Raw genomic sequence first — 26,942 nt, forward strand, 5'->3', positions numbered from 1 at the left:
TGTGTTGTTAGGAAAGAACATCTTCACATATTACTATTATTACATTGCATTTATATTCTACCTTTTTTCCTCTAGTGAGGAACCTAAGGTGGCTTACCTATCTCCATTTTATCCTCACAAGAACAACCCTGTGAAGTAGGTTCAGCTGAGTGTGAGTGACTGGCCTGAAGCCCTCCCCGCCACCCCAGCTCCATGGTCAAGTGGGGCTAGAACCCAGATCTCCCGGGATCCACGTCCAGCATTCTCACCCCCACACCACACTGGCTCTCAATGTATCACACTCTCTCCCGTGAGTTAAGAGGCACTCAGAGAAGTGTGCCACCATCATCAGAACTGAGGCTAGCTGTCAAAGGAAATAGGTCTTTTGGGATGATAGCACCTGGACTGTGAAACTCTCTTCCTGGAGGGATTTCCCAGACACAGTGAGGCCTTTCAGTAACAAGCACATTATGCCTATTCTTGCCCTCCATATGCCATCCCTCCTTTCCTTTTGTGCGTCGTGCTGAATTTTACCATAGAAGTCCCTTGGAGCAAAGATCTGTCTTCTTTTGCTATTTAGTTATGGCACATGCATGTTGAATATATCTTATCATTTATGCATGTATACCCTACTTTTCTTCCAAGATGAGCTCCCAAAGTACCATGCAGTTAAATATCCCACACAGAGTGCAGTTGATCCAGCTTAAATCTGGATCAGATACTAACAATTATAATATATACTGGAATTTCAAGAAGCCGCCATCTGCAGCAGCAATAGCAATAGAAATGCATTGAAAATATCTGATTGTCCCAAAGCTGAGTGTTTTCATTTTCCAAACCCAGGAACTTTTCAAGAAGCAATGACCTTCTCGACATGAGGTGTTCAACCCCGCAATTACTAGGTCTTTTGTGCCAGTTTCTTTGCAGGAGAAGAGCACATCCTTTGCACAGTTATTTTCCCTGCCTTTTGATGTGTTCCGTTACACAACCATAAAGTGGTGCTGTGGTATAGCATAACTGCAGTAATATAGTGATCATGTTTTAGCACAATTTAGCGTGACAGCTGAATAATGCCTCATTATCCAAAAACTGTGGGTAAATGCTTAGAAGTACAGGAGAGAACACCATGGTTTGGCAAAGCCCCCACAAACCACCCTGAGTCACAAATCACAAACACACAATAAATACATTGGGTAGAAAAGCCCAATATCATCAGAATGCTACAAGCATAATATCAAGAGCCACTGGCCAATGCTAGCCATGCAAAAGGTCATAAATGTGAGAACTGGGGAAGAGGGGCAGAATGACAGTGCAGGCCAAAATCTTAGAATAGGAAATAAATCTTCCCGAACAGTTTCTTGGGCTGAGAGTTGATTTCACTCATCACAATAGTGACCTCAGTTCTGTAAGTGTTGATAAACAGAACCATGCATGCCCAAAGGAAGGGTCCAGAGGCCTGAGAGGGAGAATACCCCTATTGAAAAACAGGGCGGTGGGAACAAGATGGGGGCCTGCAGACTGTTGGCTGACTGATGGGGTGGGGGATTGGCAGTCTTGCAGGAAAGGGATCAGGATGGAGTACCCTTGAAAAGGGCACTGCTGAGTGTCTAGAACCCCGAACAGGAGCATGTTTTGTTTCAGGACTCCACTTGTTAAAGTCATATGTGATGCACTGATGAGTGAACATGAATGCCGGCTTACTCTACCATGGCACCCAAAATGCCAGCCCTATAATAATGACAACATGACTACTTGTCTTTTATTTTTGCAACTGTGGATGGCACAAAAATTGCCTCAGGCAGAAAAGCCCTCTACAATGGGAACCTAAGGATTTTACTGTTCTTCTTGCATTAGATTTGCACAGAATCTGCTGAAATGCCACCGATAACACTGTACAAGGAATATATTTTCGCCCTTTAGAAGTATATAACAGACATACCTCTTCCACAAAACTGTCCTTCTTGTCAAGCATTTCTCGTAAAGTCTGGAGAATTTTGATACAGAGTTTTTCTTCCTTCTCCATTAGCCTTTTTGTATGATTTATCAACCTTGAAATAAACCATGAGACAAAATATCACACCAAATGATAGGTCTATCGGATCAGTCCATTGCTGATGACTTCCCACCCACTTATATGTTCATCATATTTGCAAAAAAAAAAAAAAAAAGATTTTTTTCAGGCTGCACAAACAGTTTAAAATGGTTTGGTCACTTATGGAAAACTGAGTATTTCTACTCAAGCAGAGGAATAATACACGTTCAAGTTCTTAACATACGGCCTGGAAATGGAGCATGTGGCAAAGCTGGGGCACAAGGACATGCAGGAGTTGTGGCCACACCCCTGACATCATCCAGCCAACTGAAGGATCAGGGTGGCCATTCAACCCACAGTGTCCAAAGGAGGTTGGACACTCCTGAGCAAGACTAAACACTGCTGAGGTTAAACAATTCCATAACATTCGATTTTACCACAGGTCCATAACACGAGTTACACCTTCTGCGAGACATTTCACAGCCCCATGTAGGAAACATTCAAATCAGAGCCACACTGCAGGCAAGGGCCATTCCTACCAGCAGAGGAAACTTGAGCTAGAGCTGGGTCATTCTGAGGGAGCTTTCTGGAGCCATTTAGGACAGAATGAAGATGGCTTTGGATATGGGGGTGGGAAGGAGCTTCCGATAAATTTTTAGCAGTGGCAGATTTGGTACTCACCTTCCTCTTAACTCACAAGATGGCTCAGAGAATTTTTATCTTTGTTTTTCAGACTTAAAAAGAAGTACCTCATCTCTGCTTGTAGCAATGTCAGGATCTCAGCAGCCTCTTAATCCAGCTGCAGTTTGTAGAATGCCCAATGCATGAATGACATTATGAGAACAGAAATCATGAGATATCCCATAATCTAAGAATCCTAATCTAAACAAAGAATATAATCTAATCCATAGTATAAGAATTCACCGTGCTCAAGGACACCTCAGGAGAAATGCAGCCAGGCCAGTAGGCTGTGGAAAGCCTCATACCAGCACACAAAGCATTGAGGAAAGTTTTAAAAGCAAGGAAACGCCTTGGCCATCTTATAGATTCAAGAGGAAGATAAGCACCAGTTTCCCAATTCACTGACATACCCATTGACCCACCACTTAGGAGAGTACATCAAGCAGTGATATAAGACCATCATTTTGGTGGTGCCTCAACTTTGTAATTCCCTCACCCAAGAAGTACATCTGGCACCAAACCTGCCATCATTTTGATGCCAGGCTAATTTGTTCACCCAGGCATATATGGCTAGCTAGCTCTGCATTGGATTGAATGATTTGTTTATCTATTGATACCTGTTTCTGTACTGTTTAAATACGACTGGATGACTTTCTAACAAATAAGGTGATACAAAAATGTTAGCGATCATTATCTATTTATCTGCATTTATTTCTATATAATTATTCTACTATTAGATATTTTAGTGCTGCTCTTACAGGCCCTGGATTTTTTTTAAAAATGAAAGTTGGTATATAAATAGAAATAGGAGAGAGAGAGAGAGAGAGAGATATTATAGATGGATTTTTAAAAGGCTCTAACATGGGTGGTGACCTTTCTCTCTCCATTTTGGGGGCTTATGAGCCAGAAAACAAGCAGTGGAATATAGGGGGCTTGGGGGGGGGGTGTTCTGAATAAATGCCCCAGAGAAAGTTGCTTCAGGTACTTACTTAGACATGAAAGCCCCACATCTGATTCTAGCATCACTTCCTTCAGGAAACAGGAGTTCAGGGCTATGCAGTACATCAACCAACACTGAAAATTCAGCCTGCATCATAGGGCTGAATTGCTGCTCGAGGGAGGCAACCACATCCTAAAGAATAAAGCACCAAGAAGATGTCACAACTAGGTGAGATTTAGCTGGGACTAGGTGTCTGAATAGCATTCATTACTAGCTTGCAAATCACACTGAAAAACAAATACTTATTTTTCATCATTTTCTGAGTCTTAGTAATGAAACTGGGCTGACAAAATGAGAATAGTGGTACATATGCAACATAAAACACTGAGGCAGGCTGTGAACTTCATCCAGTGACTAGAGGAAATTCGACACAATCCATGTTACAGGACATTACCCTATATTGTTAATATGCAGAATTTAGTAAAGAACATAATGGGATGGAAAGAAAGATCCTCTTCTGACAGCAAGAATCTTATTCTGACAAAGTAAGGCCTTCTGTTGATGAAGTCTTTCAGTCCAAGGCAATATGCTGATATATCACCATAGATAAGTAAGGATGTATTTATACAAGAGGACACTATTCCTGCACTGCCACACAAATGCTTTGGGCAGTAGTCCTCATAAAGAAAGGCTGGAACATAAATGTTGCATTCGGCACTTGGGTCTCCCAAACCAAAGTGTGAGAATCCACCCAAAGTAGGAGCACAAAGTGAAGAGATGAGGAGCAATGTAACTCTTTCACCACTTCTCTCTTTCTATGGTGCTCTGCACTACCTTCCCACAACCATCCCACACATGTTCAAAACAAGTTCTTCCTTCTCTTTAATCATGGAAGGGCACCGGACCGCCATCATCAGAATTCTTGTTCTTTCATGAAGCAGGGAAGCAGTAGATATGAGCAGTAGATATGATACAATATATGATATGATATATTATATGATATGATATGAACTTGCTCAAGCACAGTAGAATGCCATGACCCTTTCTGACATAAGCAACAACAGAGAGGCACAGTACAATCCAGAAAACTCTTGACCTCCCTTGCAGAAGAGTCAACTGAGTGCTCAATTGGCCAAAGAATTTTGGGGATGGAACCCACATTTCACTGTGTGAGATTCCTGGGAACCCAGTCCTAAGCACTATGTCCTCAATGCTTTTTTTAAACCAACCGTTGGCAGCATTAACACACCTGTAGTTTCTCAATGATGTTCCTGTAATCCCAGGCAGGTCCTCCAAGGGCCTCTTTCAAACGAGGACCACTGCGGGCAGACATTCTCCAGCCCATAGCTGCTCTCTGAACCATATTGGAGTGACTCTTCATGAACAGTGTATTCACCTGGCTGTCCAAGTCCACTGGAATTGCAATTCCACGGTTCTTTGCTTGGTAAGAATGTATTTGTAAAAAAGCAAGAAAAAGAAAAAATTTGCATACAGAAATAAAGGACTGAAATCAGAAATGGCATTTCACATGGGACTGCTGTTGAAAATGGCAACCTATGTCACATTTTGGCCACTGAGACAGAAAAAGACTTAGGGTTCCATAAAACCTGAACTTCTAGAACAGAAAAACCTGGAAGTTGCCATTGGCCACGATTCTCTGTGTGTGCAACACTCTTGCATTTCAGAACCTCTCTGAAAACCTTTGCATCAGGCATTGGAGTGGAAACCAGCTCACTTCCAGATTAGACGAGCCAACAACACTGTGAAAGTATGTGATTCAGCCTTCTATTCTGTGTTCTCCCCCACCCACCCTGTAATACTTAGGCATCTCATGGCATCATAATCTGCTACATATCTCTGTTCCCTGAACCATAGTACTGGCTGCTACTGACAAGGATGTGGAATCTTGATAAGCAAGGCTGTATAAACAGAGAGGAGAAGCTTAGTATGGGGCTTCTATTCACACAACAACCTGATGCTTAAACTTATCTAGTTCCATCTTAAGAAGTGGAGGAAGGAAAAATCTAAAATTTCTTAACATGAATTTCTGTTCCCTGGGAACAAAAGCAGATGTTATGTTAATTGTGTGCCTAGCAGGTACATCTTCCTTTCATTTTTATCCTAGTGCAGGTGCAGGCATCCAATTTCGAATGGTAGTGTAGCATGGGGTTAGGAGAATTTAATTATCTGGATCAGGTTTTCTGCTCTAGAGTAAAAATGAGCATGGGACATTGGTGCTAGACAGACTTAAAGCAATGGCTGTTCAGGTCCTGGGACTTTTGGAGGACATTCCAGAACTTTGGCATGGTGCCTTACCCTGGAGCAGATAGGCAGAGTTAAACAAGGATAGGGTTCTACCTTCCAACCAGCAACTGAGTGTATTTAGTGGTGTGGCTTGGAGCCAATGTCCAGCCAGTGTCCAAATGACCACCCAAAGAGCAACAGATGTTCAGGGCTGCAGAAGAAATCTTCATTTGATTCCTGTAGTCATTTTGGTGCTGTTATTTCTATGCTCTGGCATTCCTGCACTCTATTTCAGGCATTCAAAGAACATGTGTGGGAATAAAAGTTGGAGCAATAGGGCGGCAAGTGCTCCTTACCCCACTTCAACAGCCCTTTCACTCTTGGTCCCACCCTGCCCGCCAACCTTCTCACATGGAACAGAAAAGTCTGAAGGGGGCTTTTTTCACATGTTTGGCCCAATGTGCCTGGAATCCTCCCCATGGCTGGGAATCCTGAACTGAACAGGCTGCAAACTGTTACTGGGAAAACTGTATGAGCCAAATACCGCCCCCCCCACCCCCTTCAGACCTTCCTCCTCAAGATGGAGCTGACAATGCAAAGCTTGATTTGGTTGCCCAGGTTTTAACATATCAAGGGGAAGAGGGGCAGTTTTGGTCTTCCAGTCGAATCTAGGAAGGCAGGGCAGCTCCTGAAGCACCATCCCAAGGCTGAAAAATGGCTTCTGGGAGTCATAGGGGAACAGAACGTTAAAGCCAGGCACAGAATCCCAGTGAGGCCATTAGAACACCCCCACCCATCAAGAGGGAGGGTTTAAGGGACAATATGAAGTGATGCATGGGGAGAAAGGTTAGGCACTTCTCCTCCTCCTCCATTTCACAATGGCTCCTCATAAAGTTACTTGCTTCTTTATTTAATGAAATAAAGTGAATAAATAAAATAAATAAAATGATATAATGGCATTTAGTCAATGAGTCACACATATTTGCATGCAGATTTGACCCTAAAACTTAACTGCAAATCATAGCAAACCCACAACCTCTTGCGCACTGTGAAGATGAGCTATGAAACCTGGTGTGTTTAAAATCTAAACATGCACTGAAGTGCTTGGAATGGAACTTTGAAGGGAAAGAAAAGCTCTTTAGTTTTTTTAAAAAATCAATTAATGAATAGTATCCACATATTAAAGCTTCAATTCTTGCATGATTACTTTTGAACTACCAACTTCCAGATCAGAGTGAGAACACTGAACACTTCAACGCTTCCACCCTTCAAAACAGAGCCACTGACTCGGGCTTCTGCACATTCCCATGACCCTAATTTGAACTTTTCAGAGATGAATACTTAGGGGAGATTCACATGACTGGCTCCAATGATTATTAAGTGCTAAGCTTATCATGTGTATTCTTCCCAGCCGCACTGATGACTCCTGATTACATGGGGTGAAAAGTATGTCTGTGGTAGGTGAAACACAATGGAGCTGTGAAGGACAACACCGAGGGAGTTGAAAAGCATTGCTACATTAATTCTTATTATGTTCCAGTGTGAGGTTGAAGTCTGCATCTTGAACCGGATGGAGAAAGAATAATATTATGACTGCATTCATTATAGAAATTGAATTATACAAATTTCATTATAGAAAGTGCAGATGCCATTGTCAAATGCTTAAGAAACATTAACTATGGTTGAGTGCAGGGGCGAGCAATTTGTCGCCCATGAGATATTTTGACCTCCAACTCCCATCAGTCCTAGCCAGCATAATCAATGGTGAACTGTAGCTCAAAACATTTGAAGGACAACAATTTGCCTTACCCTGGTTTAGAGTCATGTTTTAAACTTGCAAACCAGGATTTACTATCACCTGGCAAACAAGAATCAGAAACCAGGAAATGGATTTGAAAACCATAGTTTATGCTCACTGTAATTCAGCATAATGTCATAACTGACAAAACACAACTGCAGCCATCACTCCACCTGTAGAGTGTGCCATAGCATAGACACAAATTTACCTCATAAAGATGAATGTCAAGAGAATGGAAAACAAAAAGCAAACAACCATAATCTGCCCATTGTACTTTAGTAAATTTAAACCATGGTTTACATTCTAGAAGAGTTTAGGTCAAGCTATGATTTTCAATGATCTCTGAACTGGGGCTATGTGAGAAATCCGCTTGGGGTGGGATGCCCTGGGCTCAGCTCCCTGGATTCCTGTCTACTTTGGAGCAGCCCTACGTCTGAGTTCCTGGCAGGCACTCTCTGCGGTCATGGGGCACATGCCAGGAATCGAGCCTCATATACCGACCAAACAGCATCCCCTTCCTGCATCAGGTGCAGCTACCATTTTGGAGGATTCAAAGTCTTATTTGGCCATGGGGGACAGACAGACAGACACACAATTCAATCATAAAGCAATGCTTTCTCCAGAAAGAGAAGCTTATGCATTTGTTTTATGAATAGCCATGGGGCAGGCATGTGTAACCCAACTTATCTGTTGCAAGGACAAAATGTAGTTTAAAAAGTACACACACCCCTGATTTTCTTAGGAGAGAGGTGAGGATCCTTGGTATACTGGATCCAAGGCTCTCAGGAATGCAGCACTGGCACTTGTTGATTAGCAGGACCACTGGGGTCATTGGCCACCTCCTTCAGAATTCCCTATTCCCTCTGAGCCTAACTGAAACCCTCACTGCAACTGAGTAGGTAGGAAAATGAGTTTCCTTAGCATACCTGTCAACTATCCTTCTTGAACACAAGAGACAGGAGGAGTGGTCCTGAAGGGGCAAGTAAAATAGCTTTTCAAAAGACCAGGTTCTGCTACAGGAGAAAATGCTGCCTGCTTTTTTGGGCTTGCACTTCAAACTTTACCACTGGAGTTGCAAATTGTTGTTGTTGGTCCGAAGTCGTGTGAGTTGCAGATGTATGACTGCAAATAGCATCTCTGGTCTCACATAAACTACATGTGCTATAGGAATGGTTTAAGATGGGATTATAGTGTCAAAGAATAGACCTAAAGTCTCTATTTAGGCTGCATTCCTACACCATATGTTATAGGAAAGAGAGGAAATCTCACTAGATCCAGGGGGTCTCCTTCTAAGAAGGCATTTATAGGGCTGTAATCTTAGAGTCATTATTTTTCACTTAATTCTCACTGTGTTTCCCCTTTAGTGATTCTTTGGAAAAGTGCAGCTAATGCCATCTAATACTAGTCTAGGGGATTGTTTTAGTACTATTAGTGTTTTAGTACTATTTAGCTACCCATGCCCTTATGGTAAATCACCTGTGAAAAACAGGGACTGAAAGCTGAACTAGATTTTATGTATAGTTCCACAATTCTTATTACAGAAGGAAGCTACTTTTATTTCACTTTATTTCATTTGAGGAAGAAATGCCAGTTGGAAGATGAGGGAGTTTCAGGAAGAGCACAATGCAAGCAGAAAAGGTTAAGAACCGCCGTTTCTCCAGCATCGGTCTCCCAATTTAGATTGCAGCCTCAGCCTGCCATCTGTGAAAGCATTCTGGGGACTAGACTGAATGAACAGTTCTGCCCTTGGTTTTAAGGGAAGAACTTTCTAAGATCTGCCTGATTTTGTGAGAAATTAATGCCGCATTTATTTATTTATTTATTTATTTATTTATTGCTTGCTTGCTTGCTTGCTTGTTTGCTTGCTTGCTTGCTTGCTTGTTTGCTTGCTTGCTTGCTTGCTTGCTTGCTTGCCATGGGGTGAAACACCCTTTCTTTATGTAAAAGACATGTTTTTTAACCACTGGGCTGCTATTTTAATACATGTCAATAAAAGATAATTCCTTCAGACATTGCTTCCCTTTCACCCTCAATTTTCTTTTGTATGCATATGTTTCAGAATGCTCATTGTATGACTGATGATTAGTTTCATCTATTGTTCATGCTGATTTATTTTATTGCATCCTTATTTTTAACTATGCATTTTCACCCCTGGCCACATCTGGTAAGGATGTGCCAATGCTATGTGTGGCAGGGAAGGGAAATGTGACCCATTAATTCAATTTATTGTGGTGTTTCCAAGCAACTGGAATGTTATGGGACATCCCATGGTATACTTTTTAAATTAAATGTTTTGTGGATAGAATTCCTGGGTATTCAGGAATAAATTTATCAATTGAAGAATACAGTGAATTGAAATGATCACATTCTTAGAGCTCCTCCAGGTATTATTTGAAGTGAGCCATTTGTTCCCAGCGTCAAGGTTTACAGATTTCAAAAACCTGTAGCTAATAAAATTAAAACAGAGAAAGAAAGTCAAAGAAGAAAAAATTCTCTATGATTGGTTCTTAAAATTTATAATTCCATTTGTAATTAAGATTTGTGTCAATTGTAGGAGGTTACAGCTGAAGGTTTAAGCTGTAAACAAAACCTTTGCCTGCTTATCTCCTTGTAGCTTGTAGAAAATTTATATTTCATTTGTTCCACATTTTATTATTTAAAAACAACATGACACACATGTTCACATTTTGAAATACTGGCAAACAAATTTGAGCATAAATATTTATTTTAATTGTCAGCTTCTTCATAATTCAGAATATGTCTATTTCTCTTGAAAGTACAGCACTAAATTATTTAGAAGCATGTTGCTTTATCACCCCAGTTCAGAAAGCTTTTGAAAGTAGGCAAAGAACTTGTAAAGCAGTCAGAGTGAAAGATAAAATTCAAACAAAAAGGATTTAACTAAAGATGTTATTGAATTCCACATACATCAGAATTTGTAATGAATTTGAAGGTTCTACTTCAAACAAAATTGTCCCCAGGCTAGAAAAAGCCAGCCATTAGCTGCAAGTATGATAAATAAAGATTTCATATAAAAATTGCCATTGATAGATGCTCTTCAGAAAGCATGTTGTCCTCAGTGGAGAGACTGCAGTTTCTTCCCACCTCAATTTCTGCAATACATTGAGATGCAACATGATCATATGGCACCATTTTCAAAATCCCACAGCTGGCTTTTTTTTTTTTAACCATGTGGTATTTCATGGAACTTTGATATCCTGGGATATCTGAGCATGAACTTTCTGTCGCTAAGCAATCATTTATTAACCCAGGGCTGCCACATAGACACATCTGGTCAAATTTTCTATGAAAGGACTGTTGGTCCCTGTTGTAAAATCCATCCAGAATGTCTTTTAGGCTGTGAGGTGATGTCTGGAATGATTGGATCAATTAATGGCTGTTCCACGGGGTGAAACACTGAAGAGCAGGTAACTGCTACATACCTGAAGTATCTTCAGGCCCTAGACTGACTCCAGCTACCCAGGCTGGTCACCGCCCCATGTCAATGTGCAGGACAAAGCATACAGAGTTTCAGGATCCTCCTGAGCTCTGGTGTGTGTTCCTGCATCCTTGATTAGTCTTTAGTCCTTACTGCTGGCTTGCCCCTTGCATCCTGGCATGCTCCTGTTGCATCTATTTTGGTCCTGATATCTTGCTTGCTCCTTGGGTTTGCCTCTTGGTGTGTTCTTTGGTCCTGACTAATAGTTGTTTTCCTGGCTCCAGGCTCACCCAAGACTGCTGCCCACAGCCTAGCCCTAACAGACAAGGCCTAATTTTGTGTTATTTCATGGCAACTCCAGGGACTATGTAATCTCTGCACTTCTGGGTTGGCAATAACCCTTCAGTCTCTGACTATAAAGTTATCCACAAAATTTCCTGCAGTTTTTTGGTAGGATGTGCTTAGGGCAACAGCTCTAACTGCAATCCAAGTAAATGTGAGAGTTTAAGGCAAACCTTTTGTCCAATCTGGCCTGTAATGGATTCAAAATGACTGGAACAGATTCAGAACCTAAGGAAATAATTTGTGGCAGCATCATGGAAAAGGTGCAACATCTGTATAGTATGTGTGTAATAGATCTTGTTCTCAGATATAGAAACATGGAAAGAAAATGAATTAATTTATTCTTCTTGGCAGCATTTCACTACCCTGGACATGTTAATTTTGTTTTCATTAGCTTTCTGAATTCCTATTTTCTTTAAATTTGCTAAGTAAGGAAAATGTTATGAGTTTCCTATGAAGGAATGTGCAGTTGTCATTATTCTTAGAGAAATTATTCTGAAATACCCAGAAGCCCTTTACTATGGACTAAAAATGATGCACACACAATGTAACAAGTACTTAGAATATTGCAGCTGATAAAAGAGGAGGAGAATGGAAAAAGTTTTGCCTTACGAATCATACCCCAACAATACATTTTTCTGATGCCTGTACTATTTCTGTTAGTAGGCTAAAGAAGGAGAAATGTGTACACTATGCAGTTGAAAGACTAAGCCTTGTGCCTCTTAAAATGGTTTTTGTAAAATATGAAACCAAATCTATTCCTAGCATGTGACAAACATTCACACATTTTCCACTGACTATTCTGCATCTTTTCTATGATACTTTCACTCATTTTTTCAGTGCTTTGCAGATATATTCCAGTCATTGGCTCCAACACCTCAAAGTTAGTACCTGAAACTTTTATAGTAACTGGGCACAAAACTTCATTTTTAGCGTGTTCTTTTAAATACATACAAGCGAAAAAAAAAAAATTGACAGTTTGCAGAAAACTTTTAAACCAAGGCTTGGAAGATTTTTCTATTAAAAATACAGAGAATAAATAATCCCAAGTGGCTTCAATGAAATTCATTTCCCTTTTCAGTTTGTTTCAGAGCTATCAATTTAACTTTTTAAGTAAATAAATGAACCATGTTGTGAAACATGTATGTTGAACATCAAAGCCACACAGATTAAGGAAGAAAAGAAATGTGATAGGGGTGTTCAGAAAAAGCCAAAGTCCAGAACTGGCCCCCAGCTATAAAACAAGAGAAAGAGTTGTCAGACATGAACTCGCACTGACTGAGAGAAATTTCTTGTCTCTTATTTTAGCAAATGCACAACTTCATTTGCTGATGATGCAGAATGCATGGGAAGATGCTCAGAAAATTATAATAATTAGGGACCAAGTTTTCAATAGAGAACAGCTCTCTCAGTCAGTTACCAAACAAAGCATCACAATGGAAGCACCTGGATGTTAGGCTCTTCTGAATGCAGGGCCATTAAGTAGGTGCCTTCAGCTATAAAAACTAGCAGCTTATAATTTGAATACCATCATGAAGCTACAGTGAATCAGTCACCACAGCTTTGAAGCAAGTGGTCTATGAAATAAATATAAGAGCCACACCTGCACATAAGAATCTCAAAGCATACAAAGGATGATGCATCCATGGGCCATATCACACATTATTTCTTTTAGGTATATACTGAAAAAAAGATGTATATGTGTGACTGAACAAGATATGAATGGGATCGACATATTTGCAAACACATGTATCACACTGGAGCACTTATCAGGGAAAGTTTGCTACCCTGATATGTGCTGTATGTATAACCTTTGTGCATATCAAGAAACAATATTCTGAGTAATCTGCATTCTAATCACAGACCCTTCTCTCAACAGTGAGGAAATAGATATTTATTTACTTTATATTACATTTCTGTGTTGCCCAGCATATCCAAGAGGTCACACCTCTCAATTTCTATCTTTCTTCTACAGTCAACACTGCATCATAGTATTATGGAACCAACCATTCAGTACTTAACATAGAACACATGCTCCATATGTGTCACAAATCATGACAGTACATCAGCTTAGCAGAGGCATTTAGCCTGGTAACAAATGCAGATACATTAGTCCAAATATTTAGAATCTAGGTGGTAACAAGCAGTCAGGAACAAGATACCAGTCAGATGGTAGTTTCGTTCAACTTCATTTTTATTCCCAGCACTGTTTATTTTATAACTGCAGAAGGATTTTAAGAGATGTTTATGGCATGATTCATTACAGTTTATGCTCATTTGTTAAACTAAAGGAGATGTTAGCTCTCAAATCATTGTACCTCTGACCTAAATATTCACACTTTCAACGAACTGAATTTGAATTGCAATGCCTAGGCAATGTTAACAATTTACATGAGTAACTTAGATTCTGTAGCCAAAGATATGGCCTGGTAAATTACGTCCATATAGGAAAACCAGCCCATGTGAGAACTAAGTGCTACACATCTATTTGGGCTGCCTGGTCCAGAGGTCTCCCATTTCCGAAACTTTCTATGTTTTGGAACACTGCAGCCAAAATAAGAGAAAACCTTATCTGTGAAGAAATGAAACAGAACCTTTGGGAGTGAACAAGGGACAAAGAGGGAGAAGGGAGAAAAGGAGGAGGCCAAGAATTGTGGGTCAGTCCTCCACAGCCCCAGTACAACTTGGTCCTATGTACATTTATTTGGAAATAGGTCCCAAGACAATATCTGCAGACACACTTACTTGGGAGCAAGTCCCATTGAAGTGTGTTTTATTTACAGATAAAAAGACATGGGATGAGTTGCAAGAAGTCATGTGAGGAAGGGACATGCGATTCTTACAGACAGAGGAAAGGGGAAGGTGAGAGCTGTTGCTTCTGATACATACACAAACACATCACAAACACTGCTGATACTTAGGCACTCTGTGACAATTGCCTTCCTCTTCCCTGATGAATACAGTAACTCTCATGAATGTGAAAGGTGGGCCAAAGAGATCAAGGCGGTTTGGGGTGTGGAAGGGGTCCTTGTGTCCATCTTACAGTTAGCCTAGGACAGTGATTCCCAATCTTTTTTGCGTAACCCTTGGCAGCCCATTTCCCTAAACTGTACCCTTCATATTAGCAAAACATTTCTAACTAATATACACTGGTACCAGTGCAGCAGCGCCGGAATGTTCGCAAAGCTGAGGGGAGTGAGGCCTGTAAGGGGTGTGCCGCCAAGCATTTGCGCTGTAGTTGTGTGTTCACAACACATTGTTTAGGGATGGACTCTCCACCATTTGCCAAAATAACAAAGCAAGAAAACAAGGCTTTTCTCGAGGTCAAATGAAGAAAACCCACTCCAGCACTTGTTACAACATTCGATTCATTCCACAATTTTTCACTTGTATCTTGTCTTACACTGTTGACATATGTGCCTTTTCCTGCCATTATGCAATTTTTTTTCACATACATCTAAATGTCTTGGTTCATACCCCTGGGGGTATGCGAAATCAACTCATCTAGGATATTGTCCAACTCAGAACAGTTCAATTCCAGGCAGTGATGCAGCTATGTAATGTCATGCCTTGAACTTAATTATCACTGGGGGCGAGGGTATGTGTGTGTGTGTTTTTATCTCTTTAGATGGCCTTCAAATTTTGATATATTACTTCAGCTCTTCTTCCTCACTGTTACATGCTTCATAATGGTTTGTAAATTCCTACTATGTTCAACAACCAAACTGTTTGCCAACATGACTTAAAAATGGACACTGAAGTTTTGCATTTCAAGCTCATTCAGATCATAGCATCATAATGAGTTCCAGAATCAAATGAAGTTTCTTTCTGTTTTCCACCCAGAGAGGGGGAGGGGGAGGGGACATCGGGAAGGGGTGTCTGTGGAACTCTGGATCAGCTGGGGCAGTGTTTCCAGAGCATGTGCTGTGCTTGTCTGCCAGAGCACTGGTGCAGCAGTCACCAGAGAAATATTCCTCTGCTCAATTTCTTGCAGCACTTCTAGGATAAAAGCATGTGCCAGTCAATGGACTTCTAACCACTCAGACTGTTGGCGGTGAGGCTTCAGCTATCACAACTGAAGTAGAATACCGATTATTGAGCTACGACACACTCCAATTCTGATTTCTCTTGTGGGGATGCAACTCTCATTCATTTTAATGGAGACTGTACAAAAGCTTCTAAATGCACTGGCACTCCTGATCTCCTGGAATCTATACCATAAGAAATAATTGGCATTCCACCCAAAATCAGCTATTACTGAAATACTGAAAGCAAGAATTAAAATCACCTACCGACTTCAGCTAAAGTTTTGATACAAGACTCCACAGAAGATTTCTGTGCTGGATTTGGCCACGTACAGTTGTAAATTCTAAATGCAGACTGTAGCAATTGAATAAAAACAGGCTGGTGTGTCTGCAAACAAACATATATAAAAAGGCTTAACTTTATAATCTAAGTGATTGTTAAGTTAAATAAAATTTGCCCTGTCTCTTGATGCAACACTAAACCTTTCACTTTGGGGTAGCGCCTCCTTCTGGAGCATGTAAGTAAAACAAACAGGTGCTTCATCTGTGAAAGGAGCCACCCAGACCTTCCAGAGTATGCTAGCAAGGCAGAGGACTCCTCATATCCCTCTGAGGAGGGAATGAAAACTATACTGAAGGTGAAACAATGAAAACACAAACCAAACCAAGACTAGAAGGGGCACGGGCATCAAGTCTAGGAGTCCTGGGCTGTGCAGTGCACCATATTTGCAGTGGTGGCAGAAGTGGTAACCCACATCAGCCCCTATACTCAATAGAAAAATTACTGGTCCTCATACCAATACTGTAGTGCCCACCGTGAGCCTCTGGGAAAAAACCTCACCATGAGACCAATTTCCATGGCTCATGGATGGCATTCATTCATGCCAGGACATAAATGAGCAGTACATCAGTGGGGCAGGATTTAAGGGACTGTGCTATGAGGCATCACCACCTTCTCTAAAGCTTTTCAGCCAAATGCTGCAGCAGTCAATGCAGCAGAATCTACCTTACATTTTTTTGTAAAGATACAGACTGAGGCCCATGTGGCAGCCTTATAAATGTCTCAAATGGGGAGGTCCACTTTAAAAGCTGCTGAAGTAATTACAACCTCTTAGAGTGGGCTGTAATGCCAACGGGTGGTTGTTTCCCTAAACCCTGATAAGCCAACCCTATGACCTCTTTCAGATGGTTTGAAATAGAAGATTTAGACACGTGGCACTCAGTGTCTTACAAACAAACAAACAAAAAACAAAAAGGGCTGAGGAACCCTTGTGGACTGATATTCTGTCAAGGCAGAAATGTAGTGTCCTCCTCACATCCAAGATCTGCCAGCTCCTGTCCTTGGGGTGGCTAGACCTAGGACAGCAAGGAAATCTCCTGGGACCAATGAAACAAAGAATTTACTGTAGGAAGTAAGACTGGATCCAGAAGCAGCAGGCACAGCTGAGGGTCACATCTCTGAGTTCTGGTGGGCTGATAGCAAGGCCACTAAGGATACCATTTTATGTATGACCAGTTTCAGAAAATACATGTCCATGTGTTCAAAGGGTTATCCAATGAGTGCAGTCAGAACCCAAATTAAGATTACAGATAGGGAGCCAATGAAGCATGGTGGAGTGGTTAAAGAAAGCAAACACTTTTCCAACCTCCTTGCAGATGTAGATGGATGGAAAAGGCTATCTAGCCCTCATACTCCAACGTACTGCACAGCACTGCTGTTTGTTGTTTTATGGTTTTAGTACTGTGTCCAAACCCATCCCGAGAAACCTCAATACCTCCCAAATTAGTACTGGGGAAGAGAATTCCCTTGTCCTTGCACCACTCCAGGAAAGTCTTCAATGTACCATTATAGACCCTAATGGTGGAGCTCCAACTAGACACAGATAAGATTATGAATAACTTTGATGAATAACTAAGGTCAGCTAGCCTCTGTTTATTCAGCATCTAAGCTATCAAATGGATGAGTATGAAGTACAGGACTTTGAAGTACCAGGGCCCTACATGTGGTAGACACCACGGGTTCTGAATGAACAGGTTGACTAGGTCTGGGAAGCAAAACCATCTGGGCCAGTGAGGAGTGATTAAGATTATGTCCTGCCATATCCTTGGTCTTGAGGATGACCCTGGGGAGAAACCATATTGGTGGAAATGCATAAAGGAATTCTCAGCTATTCTTCTAGTGTGTGTGTTATTGCTGCCACTGGACATTGAGAAGAACTAGGGTACTTGAATATTTCCCTGAGAAGTAAAGTGATCCAGAGTATATTCATTGGGAACCATTTCCCTTACACAGAAGTTGGAGGTGGTTGATAGCCATGTTTCTCAGAAGTGCATAAGACAACTCCCAATCCCAATGTTGAGTGGGGATGTCCTTAGCATTAGCAGGAATATTATAAATTCCCTTTCTTGTTGTTTGTGGCAGAAGAAAAAGAAGAAATATGATTTAGGTATTTCCTTGTTGGCCTAGGAGACTGATTTCTGTCTAAGTTTGAATCCCCCTAAAGGGCAAGTTCTTTTCTTACTGGAATAATAGGAAAACCATTGTCTCATTTTGCTTTCTTCCTTTTTCTGGTCACTAAAAGTGCTTTTCTTCTTGCTTTTTGTCTTCACCAGGACAGCATCCAAGAAGCCCCTGAATAAGTTGGTGACTTCAAAGGAAGAGTTAGCTAGTCAGGACTGTGAAATGGGATCCACAGCTCATGACACAGTAAAATATTCTTCCTTGCCTGTGCTGAAGATTCCTGGCACTGAACTGTGGGGTAACCAAGGAAGAATCTGCTAAAAGAGCTGCCATGAAGGCGATTTTCTGTAGACCCTCCTTGCAAGGTTTGGGAGTTAGCATTCATTCCTGTCATGTCTTCTGTCTGAAGGAATATTGATCTGGAAAATAAGGGATTCATTGCTGAGGCATGGAATACAACCTCAAAATCCTTGTGAGGTGCCACTTCCATGTGCTTGCCCCTTCTCTGTCTGTTAGGATGTTAGGATGACCATGGTAGAGGTGAGCTCTGTCACTGACACATCCTCTGTGGGCACCTGAAGTGAATCCAAAGCTTTACTTGGCTGTGAATAAAGCTTTCTGGCTTGTTTGCATACTGCCGTTAGCTTAGCTGGGTTCGTCCATTCTTGGTTTCCAAACTGCCTTGAAATATCCTGGCAGAGAAATGATTATAGGCTTGGCAGACTTTGCAGGAAAATCTGCCTTCTCTCCTTTTTGTCTTAACCCACCTGCTCAGTCTTGTGGTTTTGGAGCCTCCCCCAAGAACTGGAATATGTAGGAAGCTTTCTTTAGCCAGAAGGGCAGGGAACAAACCCAAGCCAGCCTAACCTGAGAGGTTTCAGTTTCTATTTTCTCCTCAGAAAGCAAACCCTCCTGAGGATGAATGCCTTAGTTGCTTCCTGTTGCATTTGTGAACATGACAGAATAATGTGAAACAGACATTTGTCACCAACATTTCCATTCTTACCTGGAGGCTTGTACTGTTGTCTGAAAATGGGGAATTGAAGAAGCCACTCACTATGTTCATTACTGGTTCAGTGACATACTTCTCCAGAGATACGTCTGCATGCTTTCTGTCTGTGGTTGTGTTGCAAACCTATAGGAGACAGGGTGACTGCATGAAGAATGATCAGAAATAACCATTCTTATTCATTCATCATGCATTAAGCATTAAATGTACAGTTCACTAAATGGAAGAACACAACTCAAACCCTTTGTAAGATTAGAGATTTATCAGGGCAAGGGCGAGGCACTGGGAAATCTAGAGCAAGAGGGAATGTTTTCTAACTCTGGGCACCGCAGGTCAGTGACTTGAACTAGAGGTAGGAAGAAGGCTGTCTGGACAAGTCAACAGCAGACATATCTATTTACTATTTGTATTCTAGGACTGCACAACTCCAGGGGTTCCTGTTGTTTGCCAAGTGTCAGGGGCCAATGTTACCCACCCAAACTTCCTTCTGTGCCTGAAGAAGGGCCTGAGATGTGAGCAAACACAGTCTATAAATGCTGTCTAGGCCAGGTCCTGGACCTCCAAGAGATTCCTAGTTCTAATGCCAGAGGGTTTTTTGTTTGTTTGTTTGTTTGTTAATTCTCATCTGCCCAATTGAAATTGGGGCAGCACCTAATTCCAACACCTATCTTATTCCTTGTGATTAAAAGGTATTTTTCTCTGAGCTGTAACTTTTTTAAAAAATGTTTTTACAAATTTAAACTATGCAGAGAATCATATCAGTGCAGGGCGGTGCAACTTTTCATAACCTGAGGGCTGCATGAGGACTTTGACTTGGAATCTGGTGGCTGCACAGTGAATTCCATTTCCTTATTGCAAATTAAAGTGTTTGCAATGTATTTATTTTATTGAATATGCACAATTAAAATATGTAATTAACCATTAAACAAGGGAGACAACTGATATGAAGTCTCAGAGTTGGCATTTCTCTCCAAAGATCACAGCCAGCTCCTTTTCATAGCCCAAGCACAATACTTGTTCCTCTGGGTTGGTTGTTCCCAGGTTGTTCCCAGTTTCTCCTGCCCAGAAACCATCATATGTGACCTCCCCAACTCCGCCTTCCTGCTGGAAACTGGCAGGCTGAGCCTTCTGTACTTGAGCTGATGAACTCTCCCCCGCGTGTCCCACCTGCTCCTGCCGATGAGCACAAAGACACTCATCTCCTAAGCACCTTTGTGCTCACTGGCTGGAGCAGCATGGGGCATGCTGGGACAAGCTTTCTCAAGGCCACAAGCCCAACCTTTAAAAACAAAGTGTTATTCTCCTTTGCAGGACTCCACTTTTACTTCTTGCTCTTAAAGTGTGAGAAGGTCCTGAAGTAGCCCCGTGCAATTCTACCAGAACTAAGTGTTTTGGACCTGAATTCCTTCTATCAGAGGACACTCATGAACATCCTGGTATCAGAGGCTCAGTTGTACACACAGCGGATTTTCTGTGTTGTATATGCATGTTTAAAACTACTCTTAAATCCATGCCCAAGTGATAATCCTGCTCCTTGTCCAGGGATAAATGGAACATTTGTCAAATGAACTAATACCTGTAGTCAAGTGGAATGTCCCAACTATTCCTGAGTTGCGGACGCTTCAGAACTGAAAATATTACTGTTAAATGACAATAAATTTATTATAGAACTGGACAGCTCCTGAAGGGGTAGATTTCTGCCATAAAATATCAATTTTGGCTCTTGGACACTGATTGGACAGTAGAGAATGCAACCTCTGAGAATATAAATATTGCCTCACTTTGTGGAATATTAGTGCCCACAGATACAGAGACTCACTCCCGGGATCTGATTGATTCTGTGTGTGTGTGGGGGGGGGGGTGCTAAGGGCACGTCATGTTTAAAGATTAAGCAAGTAGGCCTTAGCAACCACCATCAGTTTTCATCCTTCACATAAACGTTTACTTGGAATAAAATATTTAAAGTAAATCTCACTGATTTGCTTGATATACAACACCCTTAGAATAAGGATGTCAAGACACAAAAGATACTAATGAGCCTGAGGAGAATTCTGCCACAAAAGAAAAAAAGAGAGAGATACGCAAATCTTCTTGACTTGTCGAGAACAGGCAGCAACTGAGAGAGACAGAAAGAAATATGACTGGGCAGCAGCTGAAGGTTCCCTTTCTAAATGATTGGAAAGTTTCTTTTATTGGAAAACTTTTATGCATGATGTTAAAAGCCTTCTTAGAGTCCTGAGAGCAAGGGCAAACTGGTGTATTTTAATCATACGGACCTTGTCTCAGCATAAAAATGACTCACCTTCTCCACAACACCCACTCTGAATAAACAAATCATAAAGATCAGGATAGACTGAACCCTGAAGAGCTCAGTAGAAGACAAAGAGGAGGACCTTTGACATTCTCCTCTTACTGAGGAGCTGAGGGAATGGGGTAAAAAAAAAGAAGCCACTAAAAAAGATGCAGGAGGAATGCATTAGACACCTACATGGTATACTGGCAATGGGGGACAGTGAAATGCCTATTCAGGAGAGCGGAGGAACTCTGGGCCGATTAAATGATCAGCAACAGAACAAACCTCTGGCTGCATGTGTTCTTCTCCCTTCCCCTGCTATGACTGTCTAGGACTGGGCCTTCATATAAGCACACCTATATGTTACATCTTACTGTACAAAGACATTTTGGAAAGTAGTAGCCAAAGAGCTGTTCACAATATATGGTAAAAAGTCACATTATTCCCCAAATACCTGATATATCCAGAACTCAGGAAACTATGAATATTGTAGTAAAATATCAGTGGCTTGTGCATTTAAGAAGATAGTTACAAATAAAAATAAGCTTGAACAGGAAAGTCACATGCCATTCTGCTGCTTTTCATAGGTTTCTGCAGTATTTAACAGAGCATAAATCTTACCCTTGCCATATCAACCAGGAAGTTCTCAAACAGCTTCCAGATGTGATTACTAGTATAAATTTCCTTCATTTCCACTTCAGTGTCTACATAGCAATGATTGACAAAGTTCACATATGCAATCTTCACCTTGAATAGCAAATACAAAAAAATAAAACAAATCAGGCAAACAAACACCATTATCAGAGCTGCTTTTTCTTGTATCTTGCAAAACAATTCCTAAAAATGGCAACCCTTGACACTGTCAAAGGTCTACTGGTCATCATGTGTTTTAGATATGGACATGTCAATGGAATGTGCTCTTTTGTTTTATGTTATTATTCTTCCTGTTGTTGTTATTTACAGCTTCCATGTAAAGCCTGAAGTGCTTAATCTTGGAAGCTAAGCAGGGTCAGGCCTGGTTAGAATCTGGATGGGTAACTTGAGGGTAAGATTCTATTATTTTTGTTGTAAACTGCCCAGGGAGCTTTGGTTACGGGTGGTATAAAAATGGTGAAGATGATGACGATGATGACTGGGATATAACACTTTACAGGAGGAAAAAGACTACTCTTTCCATTTCATTAAGTACTTCAGATGTCCTCTATACCCCCACCCCTCGGAAAGGCAAGGCAAGGCAAGGCAAGGCAAGGCAAGGCAAGGCAAGGCAAGGCAAGGCAAGGCAAGGAAAACAACAGTTCAGGCATGGCTGTCTTCCATCAGTGAAAGAGTGTTGTAAAGAATTCACTGAGTTTCTCTGCAATCTCCTTAACCTTTGTAATCATATTACTCATTGATTGTCTAACAGTTCAATTACTTCCCTGCATTCTTCAAGTTTCCTTTCTTCCAATTTATTTAAGAAATGTTTAGCAATTATAATTATTGCAACAATATAGCAATAATAATAATTGTAATATTAACACGTCAGGGCATTTATCTGTTGAGTACAAAGACACATAAAGATGGCACTCTGGGCTTAATTTAAACATTATTTCTTACAATATTTCCAATCCTTGTCCCCAAATCATGCCTTGGTATCATGTTAGCTTAGGAGAAGAGCGGAACTTAAATGTTTCACTTGTTTGTTTATTAAATTTCTATATTACCCAATAGCCAAAGCATCATGGGGAGTTCACAATTTAAAAATATAAAATACAGCACAGAATACCATATAAAAATGAAATGTTTAATACAACAGTAGAAAACAGAAGTAAAAAAGAATGAGTATTTCTATCAAGTGCCTTGATTTAGCTCTTTGTTGATTACCATTTTTACACATCAGAACCTCTGAACATCTTATTGGCTTGGCTACTCAGCAGGCTATCTTGTTCTCCCCTTTTTTCAGCAAAGCTGAAATCATTCTTACAGTTCTGCTCCACTTGCTGCACTGTAGAGTCTGGCTTACCTCAGGTATACAGTCATCGTGAGTCACAACTCTCACTATGTCATCCAGTGGAAGAAGGGAATTGCATTTGATCTCAGTGTAGACATTCTTCCCTTCTGTACATGCCGCTAGCAATTCTACCAGAGTGATATGGTAAACCAAAGGTCCACTCTCATCTACTCGCTCTCGCTCAGAGCACATCATTTGAAGGAGGATCGGAAATGATGCTCTGTCATTGTAAAACACCAGCACATCTTCACCCCCATTGACTAGCTGAAATGATAAGAGGAAATGCTTCTTATTCCAGTCTTTACATTTTTTTACATTCAGTGTCATCTAATTCTTTTGCATCGTCCAACTCTGGTCAGCAAATCTCCTGGAAGGCCACTTTAAAAATCAAGCAGGAAACAGAAGACCAAGGCCATGCCTCCTTCTCCTCAAAATCATTCAGCAGCTAAACTTACTGCTACAGATGCCACCTGCTTCAAAATAGGGAGGAGGGAGAAGTTGGTTCAATTTACATTTTAAAGAGAATCCACCTAATTCACATTTCCTGAATCAATATGTGAACTGAATCACAGTCATTCTTTGGCATTCACACTTTCCCAAAAGTTGTGATGCAGTTTTCCCATCAAAACAATGTATACATACATACATACATATATATACACACACACAATGTATAACAAATATACAGATTTGAGAAAAAGGGCTCATAAGTGAAATATATGTGAAATATATCAATGAAAATGCATCAATGAAAATAACACACAAAAGTGCATTATATTCAAGGAATTACTAGTATTAGAAAAAATGCACACAAAAATGCATACAAATCTCATGTGGACTTTATTATAAAAGGAAACTGATGCAGAAGTGAGTCAGAATAACTTTAAAGTTGGAAGTGTACGCAACTAAGAAAACCAAAATCGACAGATTCATCTTTCCCTACTCTATGACTCTCTAGTCTGGAAAGCTAGGAGGCCAGATAGTGCCTTTCAGGGGGATAAATTTGGTCCATACACCAAACTCTATTGTAGAAAATTGTGCGGAGCACATAAGCACAGTATAAGAAGCTGACGTCTGACTGCCTATTGAAAGACCAGCTTTGTGACAACATTACAGTAGTGCATTTATTGTACAAATTAACATGGGTTTTGTGAAAGCTGTTTAGAACTGTTTATTGTCCCTGCAAGGCTACTGTTTGGGGGAAGGGTCTCAGTGGAAGAGCACATGCTTTGCAGCCAGAAGACTGAAAATCTCGTATTCAGTCCCTGGCACCTCCAGCTAATTCTGGGAAATATTCTCACCTGAAATCCTGGAAAGATCACAGCCTGTAGTGAGATAATATGGATTTATAGGGGCTGGCGGTCTGATTCATTGTGGTCTGTTGCTGGGTTGATTCTGATTGCATCTTAATTTTTGTTTGCTGCTTTTGTTCCTATATTTTTATTGTTTTTATATTGACATTTTTAACCTATATATCCAAGTTCTATTGTCTTGTGTTAATGGTTGCTATAACCATTTCCCCAACCTGATAGGCAAGTGATAGTCTTATTTTTAAAGTGAAAATCTTTTTTTTTAAAGTTGTGTCATACCAAACCACATCATAAAAAGGAACAAAATGGAAACATTTCAATTTTTGAAATAAATGTAAAAAGATCCATAGTACTAATTACATATCTCCTATATATCTCTATGTTAGCATATAACAGAGCATACTACCATTATGAAATAATTCTGCATAGACTTCAGCAAAGGCACCCCACATTTTTATATATTTAGCCATCTGTATGCCAAATTGCCATTCATTCAAAAACTTAAGGTTTCATTAAATTCTCCACCCACTCTGTCATTGCTGGTGGCTGTGTATCTTTCTAGTGTGGTAATATTAGTCTTTTTAGCTGTCAAAAGACTTTGATTTTATAGCTTTTTTCTGAAAAAAATCTGGAGTTATATATTAATATATTAATTGATATACTGTATTAATCTGTTACACTAAGGTGCCTTAGGGCATGTAGGCACTCTGATTCTGGAACAGGAATGGGATTTTATAGCTTATTATAAAGCCCTACACCACTTGGGGCCACAATACTTGACAGAACGCCACTCCCAACTGCAATCTACCTGGACCATATAATCAACATCAAGTGTGTCTTCTAACTGTTATCTCTAAGGCAGAATTGGTTGGTGGCAACAAGACAGATGGGCCTTCTCTGCAGCAGTCCACCAATTATGGAATTATTGCCCCACTGAGGCTCTCCTAGAGCAGCCAGCATTACTCTCCTTTTGGCATCAAGCTAAGATTGCCCTCTATACCGAGGCATTTAATAGCCTGAAACAGCACTGTAGTGGCAGGGGATATTGTCAGCTGCTTTAGGAAGTCAAACTGTAGGAAGCTGTTTAAATCATCAGCATTCAGATTCACATTTTTAATGAAATTTAGTGAAAGTAAACTCTTATTTATATTTTATACTGCATTTTATTAATTGTTGTACCTGCCCAGAAAGCCTCAGCTACTGGGCAGTACAGAAATCAAATTAATAATAATATCAAAAGAATCACAGCACAAGCAGATTCCACGGGTTATATTTTATTCACATACATTCCCAACACATATCTGATAGTCTGAACAACTGGCCCTCTAACAAACAAAGATCTGAGCAAATAATCCAAATATTTGGAGTTCACAGAATGCCACATGCCACCATAGTTCGTTTCCTTGAGTGCCAACATATACATAGATGGCCTTACCAAATTAGGTTCAGTTCAAAACTGTGTGTGGTAAAGCACTGGTTATTTTCTGCTGTGTTCTCCATTGCTAAATCTATGATGTAGATTTACTTGTCACAGTGGCATCAGTTAGCACGGAAAACAGCTCTTATATAAATCACTACTTGCTTGCAATTTTCCCATCTCCCTTCTCACCAGTCCCTCTGTGTTTCCCTCCACTGCTGAAAATTTAGGGCCTGATCTTTTGTGTGACATCCAGCAAGGAATGAGCACAGGCCTCTGTGCATGAGAAAGGACCAGCAAAAGAAGGGCATAGCAATAAAAGAAGCTCCCACACAGAATAGCATGTGCAGGAAGGCCTGGGTCATCCCTCAAAAATGTAAGTTTTTGTTTCCCCACCCCTGTGTTTTAACTGTTAAGCACCAGTTGATAACATTAGATAACTAATCAATGTTAATGATGATGACAACTCCAGAGCAAAGTGTGTGTGTCAGACATATGTAGTGAGGTTGATTGAACATACCTCTGTCATTACCATATCCTGGCATTTCTTGACGTATTTGCCATCTGCCTTTACAATGGTCTGAAGGAAGCGCAGATATTCCACATGGCGGCCATGAGTCTCAATGCAGTGCACAAAGTGCTGAACCACCCGCTCGCTAATTTCATTGCACAGATGGTAATTGTTTGTGAATATGTGCCGCATGGTTTCAGCCTCAAGAAGCTAATTTAAAAACAAACAAAACAAAAATCCATTCATAAGACTAATAAAAATGGTTGTTTACATGAAATTCTTATTACCATCATTAGAAAACACATGGGCATTACAACTTTCCACCACATCAAGAGAATTGCTCTGGTGAACTACTGTCAGGGAAAGCTCCAGGGAAACTTGCCAAATGCCCTTAGGTAAAATGCTTCAGATGCAGATAGTTGAAGATAAATAAAATAGATCCATAACACCTTTCTGATTCCTCAGACTAGC

At 40.6% G+C, this 26,942-nt stretch overlaps 1 protein-coding gene across 6 annotated transcripts in view; it reads right to left on the reverse strand.

Moving 5' to 3' along the window:
- The window catches only part of ITPR2 (inositol 1,4,5-trisphosphate receptor type 2), a 257,101-nt gene that overhangs the window by 96,693 nt on the left and 133,466 nt on the right, over positions 1–26,942 (reverse strand). For all 6 annotated transcript variants that reach the window (XM_044423128.1, XM_044423126.1, XM_044423130.1 and 3 more), the window contains 8 exons: positions 26,481–26,681; positions 23,246–23,497; positions 21,865–21,990; positions 18,948–19,076; positions 15,748–15,868; positions 4,882–5,072; positions 3,682–3,824; positions 1,919–2,027 (listed from right to left, as the gene is read on the reverse strand). In XM_044423128.1, coding sequence (XP_044279063.1) covers positions 1,919–2,027; positions 3,682–3,824; positions 4,882–5,072; positions 15,748–15,868; positions 18,948–19,076; positions 21,865–21,990; positions 23,246–23,497; positions 26,481–26,681 — 1,272 coding nt within the window. The remainder of the gene's footprint in view (positions 1–1,918; positions 2,028–3,681; positions 3,825–4,881; positions 5,073–15,747; positions 15,869–18,947; positions 19,077–21,864; positions 21,991–23,245; positions 23,498–26,480; positions 26,682–26,942) is intronic.

This window comes from Varanus komodoensis, unplaced genomic scaffold (genome assembly GCF_004798865.1).
Source record: "Varanus komodoensis strain SLA01 unplaced genomic scaffold, ASM479886v1 scaffold13_3, whole genome shotgun sequence".
Lineage (NCBI taxonomy): Eukaryota > Metazoa > Chordata > Lepidosauria > Squamata > Varanidae > Varanus > Varanus komodoensis.